The sequence below is a fragment of the Lytechinus pictus genome, chromosome 9 (assembly GCF_037042905.1).
Source record: "Lytechinus pictus isolate F3 Inbred chromosome 9, Lp3.0, whole genome shotgun sequence".
NCBI lineage: Eukaryota > Metazoa > Echinodermata > Echinoidea > Temnopleuroida > Toxopneustidae > Lytechinus > Lytechinus pictus.
The window spans coordinates 13486742-13507449 of NC_087253.1; the positions used below are offsets into that span (position 1 = coordinate 13486742).

General features: G+C 40.1%; 1 protein-coding gene across 1 annotated transcript in view; it reads right to left on the reverse strand.

Moving 5' to 3' along the window:
* The window catches only part of LOC129267714 (mucin-17-like), an 81892-nt gene that overhangs the window by 25990 nt on the left and 35194 nt on the right, over positions 1-20708 (reverse strand). Inside the window, exons 26-55 of the mRNA XM_064104730.1 lie at positions 20409-20660; positions 19461-19712; positions 18942-19193; positions 18321-18572; positions 17926-18177; positions 17339-17590; positions 16893-17144; positions 15954-16205; positions 15435-15686; positions 14814-15065; positions 14406-14657; positions 13819-14070; positions 13372-13623; positions 12424-12675; positions 11913-12164; positions 11404-11655; positions 10889-11140; positions 10491-10742; positions 9795-10046; positions 8731-8982; positions 7750-8001; positions 6623-6874; positions 6000-6254; positions 5167-5421; positions 4155-4406; positions 3403-3660; positions 2884-3141; positions 2163-2414; positions 967-1218; positions 20-271 (exon numbers count right to left, since the gene is read on the reverse strand). Coding sequence (XP_063960800.1) covers positions 20-271; positions 967-1218; positions 2163-2414; positions 2884-3141; positions 3403-3660; positions 4155-4406; positions 5167-5421; positions 6000-6254; positions 6623-6874; positions 7750-8001; positions 8731-8982; positions 9795-10046; positions 10491-10742; positions 10889-11140; positions 11404-11655; positions 11913-12164; positions 12424-12675; positions 13372-13623; positions 13819-14070; positions 14406-14657; positions 14814-15065; positions 15435-15686; positions 15954-16205; positions 16893-17144; positions 17339-17590; positions 17926-18177; positions 18321-18572; positions 18942-19193; positions 19461-19712; positions 20409-20660 — 7578 coding nt within the window. The remainder of the gene's footprint in view (positions 1-19; positions 272-966; positions 1219-2162; positions 2415-2883; positions 3142-3402; positions 3661-4154; positions 4407-5166; positions 5422-5999; positions 6255-6622; positions 6875-7749; positions 8002-8730; positions 8983-9794; positions 10047-10490; positions 10743-10888; positions 11141-11403; positions 11656-11912; positions 12165-12423; positions 12676-13371; positions 13624-13818; positions 14071-14405; positions 14658-14813; positions 15066-15434; positions 15687-15953; positions 16206-16892; positions 17145-17338; positions 17591-17925; positions 18178-18320; positions 18573-18941; positions 19194-19460; positions 19713-20408; positions 20661-20708) is intronic.

The window sequence follows — 20708 nt, forward strand, 5'->3', positions numbered from 1 at the left end:
ATATCGTCAGGCTACTTACCAGCAATGACAGACACAACAAAGGAACAGGACACCTGGTTTCCGGAGTTGTCTGTGAAGGTATAGGTGACCTGGGTGGATCCACGGAGGAAGAATGTGCCTGGCAGACGGGTGCTGGTGACCGTTGGCGGGATACCGGAGTTGTCAGTGACCACTGGGGCATTCCAGGTGACGGTAGCGCCGGAGGCTTCCACAGGAACTTCAGAGGTGATGTCCTCGGGACAGGACAGGATCTCTGGATCGGAGTTGTCGACTGGGTGGAGGGAAGGATTAATTGGGATATGTCAATTATTTGAGATCTCAATTTAAGATAGACACTTTGCAAGGGTAAACTAAGGGGGAGTTGCAAGAAAATTTTTGCAATCTATTGCAAAGTCCTGTTGCAATGTTACAATTTGAAAGTTGTTACTTAAACTGTGCAAATTTATAAACACCTTTTACTGGACGAGCAGATTGGCAATCTATTACAAAATGTAATTAATTGTAAAACACAAGATAGGTTTGGGAACGCAAATTAGATTTACAGTTGGACCTACAGCCCTCTATATGTGAGACCTCCTGAAATGATTTGCTCCACATTTTAGTTCGTATGAAACATTGTACATGTAAATAGCTCAAATTACTGGGCAGTTTCTGAGGTGAAATAAGAATGTAGAACAGAGGTTGAGTACTTGATGGAATTACCCACGTATATGGCAGGAGTTAGTCACAAAATGTGGGTGTTTTGTAAAGCTGTTCGTAAGTTAAGAGAGACTTTAAGCATGACTGGTAATCCTTTCTTGTGGTAAATGGTATATTCATCGGCGATGGTTAAGCACGTAAGAAACGATCACCAGTCGTTCTTAAAGTCACTGTTAACTTATGAACAGCTTTATGAAACGGCCCCTAGAACTGTTTTAAATGGCAGGTATCACTGCCTTTATGTTGACTTCATGAGCAAAGACTTACCTTCAGTAACTATGATGGTGAATTGACACTGTTCGGTGTTTGATGACGGATCCTGGTAAACGATGGTAACTACAGTCCTTCCTGGTGAGAAAGAATCACCAGAGGCAGCAGTCTGAGACTGGACAGAGGTCTGTCCAGAGTTGTCGGTAACGGTCAAGGCAGGCCAGGTGACTACGGTCAAGGCGGTTCCAAGAGGGGTGTTGACATTGATGTCCGATGGGCAGTTCTGAATGACTGGTTTCTCTGTGTCAACTGCAATGGTGTGATAAAAAGTTTATAGGGTGAATACATGTATTTGATACCAAAACAGGAGGAAAAATTGAAGTGCAACTGGAACAATAAACCACTTCGGAGTTCCATTCTGAGCATGATCACAAGAAGGTCATTTGTAAAGTGACATGGTGATAAGCACCAACTTTGATGTCTTCATTATTCATACATTCTTTTGAATTGTATTTTCATTAGATCAACATAAACAACAATGCGTCCACGAGCAACTGGTATTTCACAGTTGGCCAAGTACATTGTTATAACAACATGCTAATTCATCCAAAGTAGAAATGCAACAAATATGTTCATAGAGCGATCATTGGTGTGCTATTCTAATCACCTGGTCTATGCAATTTCTGTATTGGAAGGGGGGGGGAAGACTTCAATTGGCAGTGCATTTCTATTATGGTAAATTTGCCATCCAATCAAATAGAAAATTTCATGAGGGGCAGCTACCATTAGATGGCAAAGTAAAAGTAACCATACAAGTAACTTGTACAAAAGGTTCCACTTAATTCTTGGGCTGATTTTTAAGTTTGAATTATACCGGTTCATTGCTTATTATGCACAATCGAGTGTATAGTCAACTTTATGAATATTCATCAAGCTTTGTGCTATAAGCTCCTGGACATGGCAGCCTAATTCTTGCTCTCAACACCCAAACCTACTTAGATGGCAAAGTAAAAGTAACCATACAAGTAACTTGTACAAAAGGTTCCACTTAATTCTTGGGCTGATTTTTATGTTTGATTTATACCGGTACATTGCTTATTATGCACAATCGAGTGTATAGTAAACTTTATGAATATTCATCAAGCTTTGTGCTATAAGCTCCGGGTTATGGCAGCCTCAGCCTTGCCTTCAACACCCAAACCTACAAAGTTGAAATCGCAAATTTTGCAAACCAACCCTCTGTCCAAACTTACCCTCGATGACGGTCACCGTGAAAGAGCAGGAGGATGGATTCAGGGCCTGGTCGGTGAAGGTGTAGGTCACCACAGTCTCTCCGGTGAAGAAGAAAGTGTTTGGTTGGTTGGATACGGTGACGGTCGGGTCCTGGTTGGAGTTGTCCACGGCCGTGGGGGCGACAAACACGATGACCTTGCCGCCAGAGTTGAGGGGCGTGGTCTCGGTGATGTCGCTGGGGCAGTTGAGGATGGACGGCGGGGTAGTGTCCTCTGGAAAAGTGAGAGCATCAAAATATCTGTATTAGTTTAGATTGAAGTCTCAAATTTTTAATGTATTTCCCTAATGGGAAGCCAATGCTAAGATCAGACTGTCTTACTGAATTTGTTTATCTTCCTGTACTTGGTATTCCATTCTGCAGTCCAATGAAAAGGAAGCAACTCTGTGGAATGATTTTCTTAGTAAATGAGGAAATCGCATCAATGTTTTATGTGGAAATATATGATTTACTTGCTTTTAGAATATATATTTCATTAATAGAGGGCTATGTGACTCCAATTCCTTAATCATTTAGAGCATACTGGATGTATCCCAGACAAGAAAAATTCAATTTTGTAAAAATCAAGAGTTGGTTCCATTTGTCAAGGGACGCAGCAATCGTTAAACCACATACATTGAGCAAAGTTCATGTTAAGCATGAGTTCATAATGTTGGTATCACGAGGTGAACAGAATTTCATACCAGTTAAGATGATGACATTGAAGCTGCAAGGGTCAGCATCATTTCCGGAGGCATCGGAGAAGATGTAGGTGACAACGGTGGAACCAACAGGGAAGTTCTGGCCAACATTGGCAGTCTGAGAGCTGATGAACTGTGTTCCGGAGATATCAGTGGCCGTTGGTGGCATCCACGTGATGGGGATCTCAGAAGCAGAGTTGATCTCAATGGTGCGGATGATGTCGGCTGGGCAGTTCTGGACGGTTGGTGGAGTTGTATCCTCTGTAGATGAAAGATTAAATTTAAGATGGTGATTGGTATCCTTGACAAGCATAGGTAAAATTGTTTGGTAATCAACATCAACAACATGAACATGAACAACTACAACATCAATATCATCATCATCATCGTCACCACCATCAACATCAAAATTACCCATCGTATTTGTCAATATCACCATCATCATCATTTCCCCCATCATCAACATCATTCCCATCATCATCAACATCATCATCCTTGTAACATATATTATTGTTTTCTCACCAGTAGTGACTGTCACAGTGAAAGTGCAGGGATCAGCCACATTGTTGGAGTCATCAACAAAGACAATGTTGATGGTGGTGGTGGTGCTTGCACTGAACTCATCACCAGGCTGCCTGGTCTGGGACTGGATGACAGCAGTTCCCGAGACGTCGGTAGCGGTGGGCAGGGCCCAGACAACAGGAGTGGAGGCTGTTCCAAGCTCAACGGTGACTACGATGTCCTCGGGGCAGTTCTGGACGGTTGGTGGAGTGGTATCGACTGAAAAAGAGTGGGATGAGAAATAAGTTTGTTATGCAAATTTCCTCCTCTTTCTCATCATAACCACTATGTTCCTCATCCAAAATAATCGTCCAGTTCCTCATCATTCACCTTCGTCATCACCAATCATACTTTCCATCACCATCATTATGATCATAATCATCATCACCATCTCCACCAGTGTCATCATTATTATCATCAATGTCATCAACATCATCATGACCACCATCATTACAACCACCACCACCATCACCCTCATCATCATCATCAATCATCACCACCATCATCATCATCAGCAGCAGCATCAACAACACCATCATCACAACCACCACCACCATCACCCCCATCATCATCATCAATCATCATTATCATCACCACCCATCATCACCACCATCATCATCATCATCACCATCACCATCCCCACTATCATCATCACCAACATCATCATCACCAGCAGCATCAACACCATCATCAACACCACCACCATCACTTACCTGTATTGACGGTAACGGTGAAGGTACACACAGGGGCTACATTGCCTGAGGCATCTGCAAAGAGGTAGCTCACCGTGGTCACCCCAACCGGGAAGAAATCCCCAGGATTGTTGCTGTTGCTAATAATCTCTTCGGTACCGGAAATATCTGTGGCCGAGGGAACCTGGTAGAAGACCTCTACGCCTGCGGTTCCGAGCTCGACGACACGCACAACATCATTGGTACAGATAACAGTTGGGTGCATAGAGTCATCTAAGATATGAGAGGAATTGGAAAGATTTGTCGATTGTAAAAACTATTGGTGACAGAATTACATTACTCGGGTGGTTCTGCTATATTTTATACAAAGAACTAAAAATTCATTTTTAACGACTTTTCAAGCTAAATGATTATAAACCGTAAAACGTGTCTTAGCGGCCACCTGTCTATCATTAAAAACTGTTTTCACCAGAACATTCTCCAATAAGGAGATGTGTTCTAGAACCCATCTAATAAAGGTCACTTGTCCCCAGTGGCCACTCTTTCAGTTTCCCCTAGGTGGCTTTAATCGACACTTTTGACTGTATTTAAAAGCATTCTTCATTCAAAGTCAGAATGGCTGAGATGTCTGTTGAAATCAACTTATTATCAACTTAAATCAACTTGAAAACAACTTATAATCAACTTGAAATCAACCTGAAATCAGCTAAAAATCAACTTAGAATTTGGTATGGTTGAGATGTCTGTTAAAATCAACTTATTTTTAACTTGAATCTACTTGTAGATACAACTTGAAATCAACTTATATTATCAACTTTAAATCAACTCAAAATAAACTTGAAATCAACTTAAAATAAACTTAAAATCATCTTAAATCAGCTGAAAATTCAGAATGGTCGAAAGGTCTGTTAAAGTCAACTTATTATCAACTGAAATCAACGTATAATCAACTTAAAATCAACTTAAAATAAACTTAAAATAAACTTGAAATCAACTTAAAATCAGTTTAAAATCAACTTAAATTTCAACTCACCAGATACGATCTGGATGGTGAAGGTACAGGGATCGGCCTGGTTTCCGGCACCATCCGTGAAGATGTAGGTCACGGTGGTGGTCTGGTCCACGGGGAAGAAGTCTCCAGGAGAGTGGGACTGACTGGTCAAGATGACCACACCAGAGATGTCCGTTGCAGTGGGTTCCTCGTAGGTGATCGGGACGGACTGCGTTCCAAGCTCCACGCTTTGGATGATGTTCATGGCACAGGTTACGTCAGGTGGAGTGGTGTCAACTAGAATGCAAGTTGAATCAGAAGTTAAGTATTTTGGAACGACCAAAGAGCTGATTTTATAACATGTTTCATATCTTTGAGGCTGGGCTCTTGTGCAGAGATTTCAGATCACAGATTGACATTCTAAAAATCTTTTGAAAAAAACATAAATTGCATAATCTAGTTATAGTAAAAGTGAATTTTAATATCATAGGTGACATATTATAACGCACTATACATGTTTTCTCCACAAATATCCTCAAAAAGTGTGTCCTTATCTCATTTTCCCTAACAATGCACAAAGCAGAAGTCGAAGAATGTCTCCGATACGACAACAGGTTAACCGTGCATCACTGATATAACACCTGTCGAGACTTAACAATCAACTTGAAATCAACTTAAAACCAACTCAAAACCAACTTCAAACAAAATTACAATCAACTTAAAATAAACTTGTAATCAACTTGAAATCAACTTAAAACCAACTTAAAAACAACTCGATATCAACTTATAAAAATATTCAAAGTTAACTTAAACTAATTATAAAAGACTATTAATCAACCTATAACCAACCTACAATAAACTTAAAATCAACTTACTAGAAAAGACAGTGACAGTGAAGGTACAGGAGGAATCCAATAGTCCGTTGTTATCCGTCACAGTATAGGTGACCTGTTGGGTCTCTCCTACAGCAAAGAATGTCCCAGGCGGGATGCTGGGGATTATGGATGCGATCCCTGAGAGATCCATGGCGGTAGGTGCTGTGTAGGTGATGATTGTACCGGTGCTACCCAGCTCCACTGATTGAGAGATGCTCTCGGGGCAGTTGGTGACCGTGGGTGGAGTGGTATCGGCTGGGGTACAAAAAGGGGGGAGATGTTTCATTATGCATTGGATATCGAGGATACTTTGAAAGACAACATACACTGCTGTAAGGTACAAGGCATTCCTGCATAATACAGTGAATGGCCTCATTCAACTGGCTCCAGAATAGAAAGGTAAAGAAAAAAATGTCTCTTCGTACTTCCATAACTTAGTTCAAGAGTGGTACACTTACTTAGACAGACGGACACTTTGTTCTTTCCTATTTTAAAACAAAAACTACTAGCAGCACATAGCTTAAAAAGTGATGGATAATAAATTAAAAAGATTGTAATAAAGTTATAAGACAGTATACAGTTCACTGAAGATTATCGAAGAGTCTAGCGAGACAGCTACTTACTGGCCGTGATTGTGATGGTGAAGATGCAAGGAGCAGCATCGTTACCACTGGGGTCGGTGAAGATGTAAGAGATGGTGGTAGTTCCAAGGGGGAAGGAGTCTCCTGGGGCGTTGGTACGGGAGTCCAGGAGTGGCTGTCCAGAGATGTCGGTTGCAGAGGGTTCAGAGTAGAAGACCACCAGACTGGTGGTTCCAAGCTCCACGTTCCGGAAGATGTTATCAATGCACTGGACGGTGGGTGGGGTTGTGTCCTCTGCAACAAAAGATAGCAGTTACAGAAGATGTTATTATTGCAGAATATTTAATATCTAAGGCAAGATCATCCTGATGATTTCTCCAAGACAGCTATGACTGATATGCTTCAATGGTAGTGATTGTGGAACCTGGTGGGTGTTTCACAAAGATGTTCGAGAGTTACAAGCGACTGTACGAACGACCGGTGATCTTTCTTGGGTAACAGATACACACTAAATTTTCATTGGTGTTGATTTAGTTCTTGAGGAGGGCTCACCAGTCGCTCGTTAATTCGCTTGTAACTTACGAGTAGCTTTAAGAAACATCCACCAGCAGACAAGGCTAGATAGAATGAGGGATTATTTTTTTCATGCAGGGATTTTATTTCTGAACAGATAGAACGTCGAGGCCCTGTTACATGCTATTTAGTGATCGATTGTGGGGCTGATTTCTAAGATTGATTACATTGATAATTGTTTATTTTTTCAGAAGATCAATCGTAAATATCAGTTTCACAATCAATCAATCTCTATTGGGCTCAGGTGACCCTTCCAAGTACCTATATAACAGTCTGTATGTTTGTGCTCAACCAGTACACAGGTGGTATCGTCCACAAAATGCACAAATATGCATTACATCTATACATCAAGAACAGAAAATCTTTCAACAACACTTCATCAGGGGGCCATTTCATAAAGCTTATCACAAGTTAAGAGTGACTTTAAGAAAAACTGGTGATCCTCTCTTGTGGTTAATGATATTCACCATTAAAGTTCATTGGTGATTAATTAGCGTGTAGGAAAGGTGCTCCAGTCATTCTTGAAGTCTCTCTTAACTTATGAACAGCTTTATGAAACACCAACCCGGCCACTGGTAGGTATCAAAGGAACGTACCTGTTTCAACGGTAATGGTGAAGACACAGGGATCGGCCTGGTTGCCTTCGGCGTCCGCAAAGATGTAGGTGACGGAAGTGACACCGACAGGGAAGGAGTCTCCAGGAGCAGCCGTCCTGGTCACCAGGTTGGCCGTTCCAGAGATGTCCGTAGCAGTGGGTTCGACGAAGAAAACCGGGGTGCTAGTGGTTCCGAGCTCGACGGTGCGGGTGATACTGCTGGTGCAGACAACAGAGGGTGGTGTGGTATCCTCTGTTGAAAGGAAAGCACCAAAATGTCATGAAAATAAGGTGTGTAGGTGGGTTAGTGAAATATAACTACTGAAATCCATGAAGGCAGATTACACAAGACAGAAAAAAAAAGTGCGAAGGAATCAAGTGGTGAGCATTTGGGGGGGGGGCATTTAGTTCCAGACAAGTTTTTTTTGTGCCTTTCCATTTTGGAAGAAAAACTGTAAATCATTGTATTTTACAAATTATCTTACAAAATTATAATACATGATTAACTTACCTGCATGTTGAATGAAATTTTATTTTGAATTGCTGGATAGAAGAAATTAAGGTGAGTACTTAAACATGTTTCAATGATTGCTCTGCTTTTTATTTGAGCTGTTTTGTTATGAGGAATTCATTGGAAATGTGTGATAATTTGGGGAGCATATCATGAAATGGTGGTCTTCACTGACTATTGTAATGAATGAGCTAGCAAATCCTTGCATATGATTGGCCAGGAGCAGATTTATCAGTAAAAATAAAGGCTGTTCATTTCATGAAATAATCCCTTTATCATTTCCAATAAAGCTAATACAATCCTTTTATCCTATTAAAGATATATAACCAAGTTATATCCTCAGGTTTTCAAACATTCTCTAGACAACGCAAAAAAAGAAACCTTATGGGTCATGCCGCATGCAAGACATTAATGAATACATGTTCAAAATAAAAGGCATTTGCTCTTGATCTGCAAGAGTCGGTCACTTACGAGCTGTTACCGTGATCGTAAAGGAACAATCATCTGCAACGTTGCCAGAGTCGTCCTGAAAGACGTAAGTCACCGTGGTGGTTCCAACCGGGAAGGAATCCCCTGGCATGTTGGTCCTGCTGACGAGGTCCGCTACGCCAGAGACATCTGAAGCGGTTGGCTCAGTGTAGAACACCTGAGCAACTGCTGTGCCAAGCTCTACGGTCTGGACGATGTTACTGGTACATACCACTGAGGGCGGTATGGTATCGACTGAATTACAAAGAAAGAAGCACCCTTAAGCATCAACTACATTGCTTTAGGATACACGCCGTAAAACCAGAAAAGCGTTCCAAGAATCAGCAGTTAGCTTATTTGCAACAGCTGCGAGGTAGCGTGCAGGCAGTATTTTGTCCAGTCAACTATCACTGTGAGCGAATCTTTTGGAGCAATCGTCGCACGCAAGCATCTTTCTCAATACATGAGAAGAAGGGGGAAATGCAACTTTGAGAGACTGCAGAGGAGCGAATGATCGATGAAGGAAGAAAGGACAAACACAAGAGCTATAAAGCATGCAATTCAGCTCATTACAAGTGACGTAACAACACGAAAATCTAGCTACATACAGACATTACAGAGGCTCTGAGAAGAAACTGCAGTCATGCTTCAACAAGTAGAATATAGAAGCAGAGAGAAACATGTACATATTGTACAGATGAGGACTGTCTAATCATGGTGACTTATGTGAAAGCAACTCACAGCAAGAGCAATAGTGTGTTGAAATAAAGTGCTGATTAGGAAGAGAAGAGATAGCAGGTTGATATGGCCTATCTATGGAACTCACACAAAAGCTACGTGAAAAGTTGGCTCAATGTCGATGACCCTGCACCAAGGGACGACAGAACAGCCACCACTTACACAAACCAGAAAGGAACTGACCTCAAAGCTCACTTGTGTTCTACGGCATGTATGGGGAAATAAAACATAGGGAAGAGAGATACATGTATGATGAACATTTTAAAGAGATCATTAAGGACAAATTGAATGATATTTACAGAATGTGGATTCAATTTTTAGACTTTTACCTTCAACTACATTGATAGTGACAGTGCCAGAGGCAGGGTTTCCGGAAGGATCCTGGAAAGTGTACGTCACAACGGTCTGACCAACGGGGAAAAAGTCACCAGGTTGGTTGGTCCGGGATACAAGATTTGCAGTGCCAGAGATATCCGATGCTGTAGGTTCAGGATAGTTAACATTGGTACCCGGTTGACCAAGTTCAATAGTCTGGGTGATTACATCGCTAGGTACAGTAATAGTCGGTGGAGTAGTGTCAACTGAAGGTGAGAAAGGGCATGTGGTGGAAGGTTGATAAAATAAACATGGAACAACATTATTCTTTAAACCAAGGGTTGCAATGGTACTTTTCTGGTGATCATTGGTTTGAGGTGAATACACTATTTGGTACAGTGACAACAGGTGGAGTTGTGTCAACTAATATATGAAGAGATATGCAAATGAAGAAAGGTAGATAAGACAAAAAAACAGACTGGTTTGGGTTGGGTGGTTAATGAGACTCTTGATACAACTGGTTAAGAGTTGCAATGAATTTCAAGTACAGAATTCTGACAAATTTCACAAACAGGTAGAGCAATTAAAAAAACTATGCTAAAATTGTGTATGGAAATAAAGACCAAATGGCCTTCAACACCTGAAGCAGACATTAAAAAATCATATGAAAATAATGATAGGAATATCAATAAAAAGTGCAAGACATTTACCTTCTACAATATTGATAGTGACTGTGCCAGTTGCAGGGTTTCCAGAAGGATCCTGGAAAGTGTAGGTCACAACGGTCTGACCAACGGGGAAAAAGTCTCCGGGCTGATTGGTACGGGATACAAGATTAGCAGTGCCAGAGATATCAGTTGCTGTAGGTTCAGGGTAATTAACATTGGTACCCGGTTGACCAAGTTCAACAGTCTGGGTGATTATAGTATTTGGTACAGTGACGACAGGTGGAGTAGTGTCAACTAATATAGAAAGAGATATGCAAATGAAGATACGCAGATGAGATAAAATTATGAGGCTACAGAAAAAAGACAATAGATATTAGTTATGATTACAGAAATAATTTTTTTTAAGGGAAAAAATAAATGAAATGAAAAATGACAATTACCTTCAGTAACAATGATAGTAACCGTGCCAGAGGCGGGGTTTTCGGATGGATCCTGGAAAGTGTAGGTCACAACAGTCTGACCAACAGGGAAAAAGTCACCAGGTTGATTGGTACGGGATACAAGATTAGCAACACCAGAGATATCAGATGCAGTCGGTTCAGGGTAGAAGACATTGACACCAGTTTGACCAAGCTCAACTTCACGAGTGACAGTACTACTTGGTACAGAAATAGTCGGTGGAGTAGTGTCGACTAAATTGAAAAGAGGTGTGATATAGAAGATATGTAAATGAACAGATGGAAACTATAAGCTATGTAAAATGAAAGACTATAATTAATGACATTTGTGTCTTGGAATATTGATGAAATGAAGGCTTCATTATAGAAGGACAATGTCCAAGCAAAAATTTCAAAACAAAAGACCAACCGAAGGAGAGGAACGAATGATAACATTTTTAAAGAATAAAGAACATTACAATTACAAGTGTGACACAAAGTGAAAACAAGACAATTACCTTCAGTAACAATGACCGTGACAGTGCCAGAGGCAGGGTTTCCAGAAGGATCCTGGAAAGTGTAGGTCACAACAGTCTGACCAACAGGGAAAAAGTCACCAGGTTGGTTGGTACGGGATACAAGATTTGCAGTGCCAGAGATATCAGTAGCAGTAGGTTCAGGGTAGAAGACGTTGACACCCGTTTGACCAAGTTCAACTTCACGAGTGACAGTACTACTTGGTACAGAAATAGTCGGTGGAGTAGTGTCAACTAAATTGAAAAGAGGTGTGAAATAGAAGATATGTAAATGACCAGATGGAAACTATAAGCTATGTAAAATGAAAGACTATAATGACATTTGTGTCTTGGAATATTGATGAAATGAAGGCTTCATTATAGAAGGACAATGTCCGAGCAAAAATTCAAACAAAAGACCAACCGAAGGAGAGGATCGAATGATAAAACTGTTAAAGAATAAAGAACATTACAATTACAAGTGTGACACAAAGTGAAAACAAGACAATTACCTTCAGTAACAATGACCGTGACAGTGCCAGAGGCGGGGTTTCCGGATGGATCCTGGAAAGTGTAGGTCACAACAGTCTGACCAACAGGGAAAAAGTCACCAGGTTGGTTGGTACGGGATACAAGATTAGCAGTGCCAGAGATATCAGTAGCAGTAGGTTCAGGGTAGAAGACGTTGACACCCGTTTGACCAAGTTCAACTTCACGAGTGACAGTACTACTTGGTACAGAAATAGTCGGTGGAGTAGTGTCGACTAAATTGAAAAGAGGTGTGAAATAGAAAATATGTAAATGACCAGATGGAAACTATAAGCTATGTAAAATGAAAGACTATAATGACATTTGTGTCTTGGAATATTGATGAAATGAAGGCTTCATTATAGAAGGACAATGTCCAAGCAAAAATCTCCAAAAAAAGACCAACCGAATGAGAGGATCGAATGATAAAACTTTTAAAAGAATAAAGAACATTACAATTACAAGTGTGACACAAAGTGAAAACAAGACAATTACCTTCAGTAACAATGACCGTGACAGTGCCAGAGGCAGGGTTTCCAGATGGATCCTGGAAAGTGTAGGTCACAACAGTCTGACCAACAGGGAAAAAGTCACCAGGTTGGTTGGTACGGGATACAAGATTAGCAGTGCCAGAGATATCAGTTGCAGTAGGTTCAGGGTAGAAGACGTTGACACCACTTTGACCAAGCTCAACTTCACGAGTGACAGTACTACTTGGTACATTTATAGTAGGTGGAGTAGTATCAACTACAAAATGAAAAGGGGCAAGCAATTGACGAATATCAAAGGAAAGGTAGAAAAGTACAACGATCATCTATCATACCCCCTTACAGCACCAATTGGACAAGATTTGAAGGAAATTTCCATAATACACAGTCAAATAGAGATGATCAGAGTAAGATTTACAAGGACATCGGGGCTTCATCAAACTAAGGTTTGCAACCAAAGTTTAATGACAGCGCCCAATCAGTAACATCGTTGTATGTGCATTATGAAACCAATCAGGGTTGTCCTTTGATATTTGAAAAACATCACAAACCAATGTGTGATTGGGTCCTGATATCTGGAGTTTTAACAATGCTTACTATGCTACGCATCTTTGTATTGAGGCCTCCAACTACATGTAGGCCGTTTGAAGGTCATGTTGGTACATGTATATTGTAGATTTCACACCAACTAGGGAAACTAAGAAATTTCTGATCTAGACATAACATTTCCATGAATTCCTTTTGACTGTGGCTTTGAACACAAGCTACAAATGTTTCAAGTTCAAATGAAAACAGGTAATTTGTAGGGCCACTGAAGATTGAGGAAAGTCTATAGAAGTAACAGAATACAGTAGGCCACTAGAGTAAGGAAAATAACCATAATATGTACATAACAATATCAACAAAGTATGAGAACTAATAATAGGTGTTGAAGAGAATGCTACAAGACATTTACCTTCTACAACATTGATAGTGACAGTGCCAGAGGCAGGGTTTCCAGAAGGATCCTGGAAAGTGTAGGTCACAACGGTCTGACCAACAGGGAAAAAGTCACCAGGTTGGTTGGTACGGGATACAAGATTAGCAGTGCCAGAAATGTCAGTAGCAGTAGGTTCAGGGTAATTGACATTGGTACCAGGTTGACCAAGCTCAACGGTCTGGGTGATTACATCGCTAGGTACAGTAATACTTGGTGGAGTAGTGTCAACTAAAAATGAAATGGAACATGTGGATGGCGAAAAGTAAATAACAAAAAGGAAATCATAAACTATTGAATGAGGGAAATTGTGTTTTAGTAATCTGAAGATACAGCAAATGACAATGGAGAAAACATAAAGATCAAAGATTTAAAACAAAAAAAGTAAAGAGAAGTGTGCTACAAAACAAAACAAGATCTTTTTACCTTCAACAACATTGATAGTAACTGTGCCAGAGGCAGGGTTTCCGGAAGGATCCTGGAAAGTGTAGGTCGCAACGGTCTGACCAACAGGGAAAAAGTCACCAGGTTGGTTCGTCCGAGATACAAGATTAGCAGTGCCAGAGATATCAGTAGCAGTAGGTTCAGGGTAATTGACATTGGTACCAGGTTGACCAAGCTCAACGGTCTGGGTGATTACACTATTTGGCACAGTGATAACAGGTGGAGTAGTGTCAACTGAAGGTGAGAAAGGGCATGTGGTGGAAGGTTGATGAAATGAACATGGAACAACAATATTCTTTGAACCAAGGGTTGCAAAGTTACCAGCTTGGTGATCATTAGTTGGGTGGCTGGTTTATAAGACTGTTGATGAGAATGTACAATGAATTTTACGAACAGAATTCTGACTAGTTTAAAAAACAATGTGATGAAAGATCAGAAAATAAAATTGCAAAATGATGTGTGGAAAAAAAAAACCAACTGTCTTCAACAATTCAAGCAAACAAAACTAAATGACAACATTGATAAGAATATTGATAGGAATATTAATAGAAAAGTGCAAAATCTTTTACCTTCTACAACATTGATAGTGACTGTGCCAGAGGCAGGGTTTCCAGAAGGATCCTGGAAAGTGTAGGTCACAACGGTCTGACCAACAGGGAAAAAATCTCCGGGCTGATTGGTACGGGATACAAGATTAGCGGTGCCAGAGATATCAGTTGCAGTAGGTTCAGGGTAATTGACATTGGTACCCGACTGACCAAGTTCAACTGTCTGTGTGATTGCACTATTTGGTACAGTGATAAATGGTGGAGTAGTGTCAACTAAAATATAAAGAGAAATGGAAATGAAGATACATGACAAGATGAAAATCAGAGGCTCTAACTAGTGCAATAGAAATGAATTACGATTACAAAATCAAATTACAAAATAGAGAAACGGTACAATGAAAATGAACTGAAGTGAAACATGACAATTACCTTCAGTAACAATGACCGTGACAGTGCCAGAGGCGGGGTTTCCAGAAGGATCCTGGAAAGTGTAGGTCACAACGGTCTGACCAACAGGGAAAAAGTCACCAGGTTGATTGGTACGGGATACAAGATTAGCAACACCAGAGATATCAGATGCAGTCGGTTCAGGATAGAAGACATTGACACCAGTTTGACCAAGCTCAACTTCACGAGTGACAGTACTACTTGGAACAGAAATAGTGGGTGGAGTGGTGTCGACTAAAGGGGGAGGGTGCACAAGAAAGGTAAAGAGAAACATGGTGACAATGAATAAAAGAAGTTGTAGAATGTCACTTAGTCTTTACTTTTATAAAATACACTAAAATTTTGATGCTGAAACAAGAACAATGTATAGTTAACTTCAGCTTTGTTAGAATGATTTGCTATTTGATGTGGGAAAACAGTCATAAGTGACTTATAAATAATGTTTCAAGTTGAAAAAGAGATCTTTAGCTATTCTCTGAGAAATAAAGAAATACATGTGCAAAACTTTTATTCCTTCTGTAAAAGGCCTAAAGGAAAAGCAATATACAAAATTGTTTTTGGTGATGTTTACGAGACATGGTACTAAATGTGCAAGATGAATACCTTCAGTAACAATGACCGTGACAGTGCCAGAGGCAGGGTTTCCAGAAGGATCCTGGAAAGTGTAGGTCACAACGGTCTGACCAACAGGGAAAAAGTCACCAGGTTGATTGGTACGGGATACAAGATTAGCAACACCAGAGATATCAGATGCAGTCGGTTCAGGGTAGAAGACATTGACACCAGTTTGACCAAGCTCAACTTCACGAGTGACAGTACTACTTGGTACAGAAATAGTCGGTGGGGTAGTGTCGACTAAATTGAAAAGAGGTGTGATATAAAAGATATGTAAATGTCCAGATGAAAACTATAAGTTATGTAAAATGAAAGACTATAATTAATGACATCTGTGTCTTGGCATATTGATGAAATGAAGGCTTCATTCATTAAAGAAGCACAATGTCCCAGCAAAAATTTCAAACAAAAGACCAACCGAAGGAGAGAAACGAATGATAAAACTGTTAAAAGAATCAAGAATATTACAATTACAAGTGTGACACAAAGTGAAAACAAGACAATTACCTTCAGTAACAATGACCGTGACAGTGCCAGAGGCAGGGTTTCCGGATGGATCCTGGAAAGTGTAGGTCACAACAGTCTGACCAACAGGGAAAAAGTCACCAGGTTGGTTGGTACGGGATACAAGATTAGCAGTGCCAGAGATATCAGTTGCAGTAGGTTCAGGGTAGAAGACGTTGACACCACTTTGACCAAGCTCAACTTCACGAGTGACAGTACTACTTGGTACATTTATAGTAGGTGGAGTAGTATCAACTACAAAATGAAAAGGGGCAAGCAATTGACGAATATCAAAGGAAAGGTAGAAAAGTACAACGATCATCTATCATACCCCCTTACAGCACCAATTGGACAAGATTTGAAGGAAATTTCCATAATACACAGTCAAATAGAGATGGTCAGAGTAAGATTTACAAGGACATCGGGGCTTCATCAAACTAAGGTTTGCAACCAAAGTTTAATGACAGCGCCCAATCAGTAACATCGTTGCATGTGCATTATGAAACCAATCAGGGTTGTCCTTTGATATTTGAAAAACATCACAAACCAATGTGTGATTGGGTCCTGATATCTGGAGTTTTAACAATGCTTACTATGCTACGCATCTTTGTATTGAGGCCTCCAACTACATGTAGGCCGTTTGAAGGTCATGTTGGTACATGTATATTGTAGATTTCACACCAACTAAGAAATTTCTGATCTAGACATAACATTTCCATGAATTCCTTATGACTGTGGCTTTGAACACAAGCTACAAATGTTTCAAGTTCAAATGAAAACAGGGAATTTGTAGGGCCACTGAAGATTGAGGAAAGTCTATAGAAATAACAGAATACAGTAGGCCACTAGAGTAAGGAAAATAACCATAATATGTACATAACAATATCAACAAAGTATGAGAACTAATAATAGGTGTTGAAGAGAATGCTCCAAGACATTTACCTTCTACAACATTGATAGTGACAGTGCCAGAGGCAGGGTTTCCAGAAGGATCCTGGAAAGTGTAGGTCACAACGGTCTGACCAACAGGGAAAAAGTCACCAGGTTGGTTGGTACGTGATACAAGATTAGCAGTGCCAGAAATGTCAGTAGCAGTAGGTTCAGGGTAATTGACATTGGTACCAGGTTGACCAAGCTCAACGGTCTGGGTGATTACATCGCTAGGTACAGTAATACTTGGTGGAGTAGTGTCAACTAAAAATGAAATGGAACATGTGGATGGCGAAAAGTAAATAACAAAAAGAAAATCATAAACTATTGAATGAGGGAAATTGTGTTTTAGAAATCTGAAGATACGGCAAATGACAATGGAGAAAACATAAAGATCAAAGATTTAAAACAAAAAAGTAAAGAGAAGTGTGCTACAAAACAAAACAAGATCTTTTTACCTTCAACAACATTGATAGTAACTGTGCCAGAGGCAGGGTTTCCGGAAGGATCCTGGAAAGTGTAGGTCACAACGGACTGACCAATGGGGAAAAAGTCACCAGGTTGGTTCGTCCGAGATACAAGATTAGCAACACCAGAGATATCAGTAGCAGTAGGTTCAGGGTAATTGACATTGGTACCAGGTTGACCAAGCTCAACGGTCTGGGTGATTACACTATTTGGCACAGTGATAACAGGTGGAGTAGTGTCAACTGAAGGTGAGAAAGGGCATGTGGTGGAAGGTTGATGAAATGAACATGGAACAACAATATTCTCTGAACCAAGGGTTGCAAAGTTACCAGCTTGGTGATCATTAGTTGGGTGGCTGGTTTATAAGACTGTTGATGAGAATGTACAATGAATTTTACGAACAGAATTCTGACTAGTTTAAAAAACAATGTGATGAAAGATCAGAAAATAAAATTGCAAAATGATGTGTGGAAAATAAAAACCAACTGTCTTCAACAATTCAAGCAAACAAAACTAAATGACAACATTGATAAGAATATTGATAGGAATATTAATAGAAAAGTGCAAAATCTTTTACCTTCTACAACATTGATAGTGACTGTGCCAGAGGCAGGGTTTCCAGAAGGATCCTGGAAAGTGTAGGTCACAACGGTCTGACCAACAGGGAAAAAATCTCCGGGCTGATTGGTACGGGATACAAGATTAGCGGTGCCAGAGATATCAGTCGCAGTAGGTTCAGGGTAATTGACATTGGTACCCGACTGACCAAGTTCAACTGTCTGTGTGATTGCACTATTTGGTACAGTGATAAATGGTGGAGTAGTGTCAACTAAAATATAAAGAGAAATGGAAATGAAGATACATGACAAGATGAAAATCAGAGGCTCTAACTAGTGCAATAGAAATGAATTACGATTACAAAAAAGAGAAACGGTACAATGAAAATGAAAGGAAGTGAAACATGACAATTACCTTCAGTAACAATGACCGTGACAGTGCCAGAGGCGGGGTTTCCAGAAGGATCCTGGAAAGTGTAGGTCACAACGGTCTGACCAACAGGGAAAAAGTCACCAGGTTGATTGGTACGGGATACAAGATTAGCAACACCAGAGATATCAGATGCAGTCGGTTCAGGATAGAAGACATTGACACCAGTTTGACCAAGCTCAACTTCACGAGTGACAGTACTACTTGGAACAGAAATAGTGGGTGGAGTGGTGTCGACTAAAGGGGGAGGGTGCACAAGAAAGGTAAAGAGAAACATGGTGACAATGAATAAAAGAAGTTGTAGAATGTGACTTAGTCTTTACTTTTATAACATACACTAAAATTTTGATGCTGAAACAAGAACAATGTATAGTTAACTTCAGCTTTGTTAGAATGATTTGCTATTTGATGTGAGAAAACAGTCATAAGTGACTTATAAATAATGTTTAAAGTTGGAAAAGAGATCTTTAGCTATTCTCTGAGAAATAAAGAAATACATGTGCAAAACTTTTATTCCTTCTGTAAAAGGCCTAAAGGTAAAGCAATATACAAAATTGTTTTTGGTGATGTTTACGAGACATGTTACTAAATGTGCAAGATGAATACCTTCAGTAACAATGACCGTGACAGTGCCAGAGGCAGGGTTTCCAGAAGGATCCTGGAAAGTGTAGGTCACAACGGTCTGACCAACAGGGAAAAAGTCACCAGGTTGATTGGTACGGGATACAAGATTAGCAACACCAGAGATATCAGATGCAGTCGGTTCAGGGTAGAAGACATTGACACCAGTTTGACCAAGCTCAACTTCACGAGTGACAGTACTACTTGGTACAGAAATAGTCGGTGGAGTAGTGTCGACTAAATTGAAAAGAGGTGTGATATAAAAGATATGTAAATGACCAGATGAAAACTATAAGTTATGTAAAATGAAAGACTATAATTAATGACATCTGTGTCTTGGCATATTGATGAAATGAAGGCTTCATTCATAAAAGAAGCACAATGTCCCAGCAAAAATTTCAAACAAAAGACCAACCGAAGGAGAGAAACGAATGATAAAACTGTTAAAAGAATCAAGAATATTACAATTACAAGTGTGACACAAAGTGAAAACAAGACAATTACCTTCAGTAACAATGACCGTGACAGTGCCAGAGGCAGGGTTTCCGGATGGATCCTGGAAAGTGTAGGTCACTACGGTCTGACCAACAGGGAAAAAGTCACCAGGTTGGTTGGTACGGGATACAAGATTAGCAGTGCCAGAGATATCAGTTGCAGTAGGTTCAGGGTAGAAGACGTTGACACCACTTTGACCAAGCTCAACTTCACGAGTGACAGTACTACTTGGTACATTTATAGTAGGTGGAGTAGTATCAACTACAAAATGAAAAGGGGCAAGCAATTGACGAATATCAAAGGAAAGGTAGAAAAGTACAACGATCATCTATAATACCCCCTTACAGCACCAATTGGACAAGATTTGAAGGAAATTTCCATAATACACATTCAAATAGAGATGATCAGAGTAAGATTTACAAAGACATCGGGGCTTCATCAACTAAGGTTTGCAACCAAAGTTTAATGACAACGCCCAATCAGTAACATCGTTGCATGTGCATTATGAAACTAATCAGGGTTGTCCTTTGGTATTTGAAAAACATCACAAACCAATGTGTGATTGGGTCCTGATATCTGGAGTTTTAACAATGCTTACTATGCTACGCATCTTTGTATTGAGGCCTCCAACTACATGTAGGCCGTTTGAAGGTCATGTTGGTACATGTATATCGTAGATTTCACACCAACTAGGGAAACTAAGAAATTTCTTATCTAGACATAACATTCCCATGAATTCCTTTTGACTGTGGCTTTGAACACAAGCTACAAATGTTTCAAGTTCAAATGAAAACAGGGAATTTGTAGGGCCACTGAAGATCGAGGAAAGTCTATAGAAATAACAGAATACAGTAGGCCACCAAAGGAAGGGAAATTAACCATGAAATGTACACAACAATTTCAACAAAGTATGAGAACTTGTAATAGGTGTTGAAGAGAATGCTCCAAGACATTTACCTTCTACAACATTGATAGTGACAGTGCCAGAGGCAGGGTTTCCAGAAGGATCCTGGAAAGTGTAGGTCACAACGGTCTGACCAACAGAGAAAAAGTCACCAGGTTGGTTGGTACGTGATACAAGATTAGCAGTGCCAGAAATGTCAGTTGCAGTAGGTTCAGGGTAATTGACATTGGTACCAGGTTGACCAAGCTCAACGGTCTGGGTGATTACATCGCTAGGTACAGTAATACTTGGTGGAGTAGTGTCAACTAAAAATGAAATGGAACATGTGGATGGCGAAAAGTAAATGACAGGAA